Below are 2,000 nucleotides of genomic sequence, written 5' to 3'. Positions count from 1 at the left end.
ACCCCGGGGGGGGGGAGGGGAAAGGGTGGGCGAGATCGCGCGACCGGTGGCCCGAAGGCGGGGGGGGGGGGGCGCGCACGGACAGGCCCGCGGTGCGCGCACTCGCACCCACACACACACGCACACACGCCGGGCGCCGGGGGGCCGTACAGCGCCCGGGCCGATCGTCAGGATCACGAGACAGTGCGCGGGCCGTGTGACGGTATCACACCCGCCCCGGCCCAGTCCGGTGGTCCCTGTTCCGCTATTCCGCGGACCACTCCTCCTTCGCCCCTCTGGGCGGGGGGGGGGGCGCGGCCGCAGGCCGAGGTGTGCGCGGGCGTCCCGGCCAAATAGCCGCTCCTCTCCCCCCGGGGCGGGAGGGGCGCGGTGTTCACTGGGGGCCCCGGGCGTGTCGCGCGCGGCCTGGCTCGCTTGTAAGCAGGCGCCCGGTGTGCTCAGTCTGACGACTGGGGCGCCGGCGCCGGCGCGCACGCCGTGGGACCCCGTGGAGATCTCGCCCCGGCCGCGCCCCTCCCCCTCCGGCCGCCGGGCAAGATCGCCGGCGCATGTGCGACTGTGCCACTGTGTGCGTGTGCGTGTCCGTGTGCGGGTCGGCCGGCAGGAGTTGCGGGCCGGTGCGCCGCGGCGGGGCCACTTTTGGGCTGCCGCCCAGAGCCGGGTCGGCCCGCCGCACCCGGGCCACTCTCGCTCCTCTCGCTCCCCCCCCCCCTCGTCCCTGCCCCTCTGCCTTCGTCCATCACCGCCCCTCCCTTTTTCTATTCCTCCCCTTGCCCTTCCAATGCTCGGGGGACATCTTGTCAATCCGAACCCGGTCGTACACCCGGTGACCCCGCGTGACGCCGGATCCGTGGCGCCGGATGTGGCCGCGGCGGCCCTGGTCGGCCTGAGCGCGGCCGGCCGGGCGCCCGGGTCCGCGGCCCTGACCGACGCCTCGGGCATCGTCACCGCCACCGAAGTCTTCGGTGCGACCTACAGCGCCCCTTGCTGGGGCTCCCTTCCTTGCCTGCCTCTCTCCCCCGTCCCTGTCACCGGCGCATGTGCTGTGCCTTGTTCGCATGCGCGGTCCTTCAGCCTAACGCTCTGCCACTTGCCCCGCGCTCCGTCTTCTCCCACCATCCTCGCCCCTGCTCTGCCGGGGCGTGGCAGAGTTCATCCGTGACATCAAGGCACGTTCCGTGTGACTCTCGAGCTCTCCCCATCCCACCGCCCTCCCCACCCCACCGCCTTCCTGGCTGCCCCTCCATCGCGCTAACTCGTCCCGCCCCGCGCCCCGCGCCCCGTCCCTCCCTCGGCCTCGCGGCGTCCCCCGGCCGTGTGCCGCACAGGACCCGGAGCACCCCTTCACCCTGGAGCAGCTACGCATCGTCCGGCCGGAGAATGTCTACGTGCTGGACCGCGGGGTAGCGTCCGGCGGGCCGGCCCGGGCAGACGGCACCCCGGCCCCGGCGTCCGAGGTGGTCCGCTCCGGCGGCCCCGGCGACGACGGGCATTGCTACATCCGGGTGGAGTTCACGCCGACCGTGCCGCACTGCTCGCTGGCCACGCTGATTGGGCTGTGCCTGCGCAAGCGCCTGGAGCGCTCCCTCGGCCGGCCGATCAAGCTCGACATCAATGTCACCCCCGGCTCGCACCAGACCGAGCACAACATCAACAAGCAGATCAACGACAAGGAGCGCGTGGCCGCGGCCTTCGAGAACCCCTCCCTGCATCCGATTGTCGAAGACTGCATCCGGGACTCGGACTACTGAGTCGCGCGCGGCAGGGCGGCGGGGCCCGGGCCCGGGCCCGGCAGGGGCTGGCCATCGTGCCGTGCATGTGTCGTCTGCCGGCGGCACCGGCCGGCTCCGCCGCACCGGCCCGGCCCCCTCCCACATGCATGCACGCGTGCATGCATTCGCGAGCACCGCCACCCCAACACACCTTCATAGACACGCTTCTGCCAGCGTCCCCTCCTTCCGATGTCTCGTTTGGCGGGGTGGGGTGGGGGGCGGGGGGGG

General features: G+C 73.3%; 2 protein-coding genes across 2 annotated transcripts in view; both read left to right on the top strand.

Moving 5' to 3' along the window:
• Positions 1-200, top strand: part of H696_05819 (hypothetical protein) — a gene marked incomplete at both ends in the record, with an annotated part of 9,948 nt that extends 9,748 nt beyond the window's left edge. The window contains one exon of the mRNA XM_009499620.1: positions 185-200. Within this exon, the coding sequence (XP_009497895.1) occupies positions 185-200 (16 nt within the window). The remainder of the gene's footprint in view (positions 1-184) is intronic.
• Positions 201-707: 507 nt separating this feature from the next.
• On the top strand, positions 708-1,954 carry H696_05818 (hypothetical protein). Its single transcript, XM_009499619.1, has 3 exons — positions 708-965; positions 1,150-1,169; positions 1,329-1,954. The coding sequence occupies exons 1-3, from the start codon at positions 782-784 to the stop codon at positions 1,749-1,751; spliced, it is 627 nt and encodes a 208-aa protein (XP_009497894.1). The 5' UTR covers positions 708-781; the 3' UTR covers positions 1,752-1,954.
• The last annotated feature ends 46 nt before the right edge of the window (positions 1,955-2,000 follow it).

Source organism: Fonticula alba (genome assembly GCF_000388065.1).
Source record: "Fonticula alba strain ATCC 38817 unplaced genomic scaffold supercont2.14, whole genome shotgun sequence".
In the NCBI taxonomy this organism is placed as follows: domain Eukaryota; order Rotosphaerida; family Fonticulaceae; genus Fonticula; species Fonticula alba.
This window is presented reverse-complemented; position numbering and strand designations above follow the sequence as displayed.

Excerpts from the sequence above, each read along its gene's own strand:
- H696_05818 (XM_009499619.1), top strand. The coding sequence starts at position 782 with ATGCTCGGGGGACATCTTGTCAATCCGAACCCGGTCGTACACCCGGTG. Across the intron at positions 966-1,149 it reads CACCGCCACCGAAGTCTTCG|AGTTCATCCGTGACATCAAG; the intron begins GTGCGACCTACA and ends GGGGCGTGGCAG. Across the intron at positions 1,170-1,328 it reads AGTTCATCCGTGACATCAAG|GACCCGGAGCACCCCTTCAC; the intron begins GCACGTTCCGTG and ends TGTGCCGCACAG.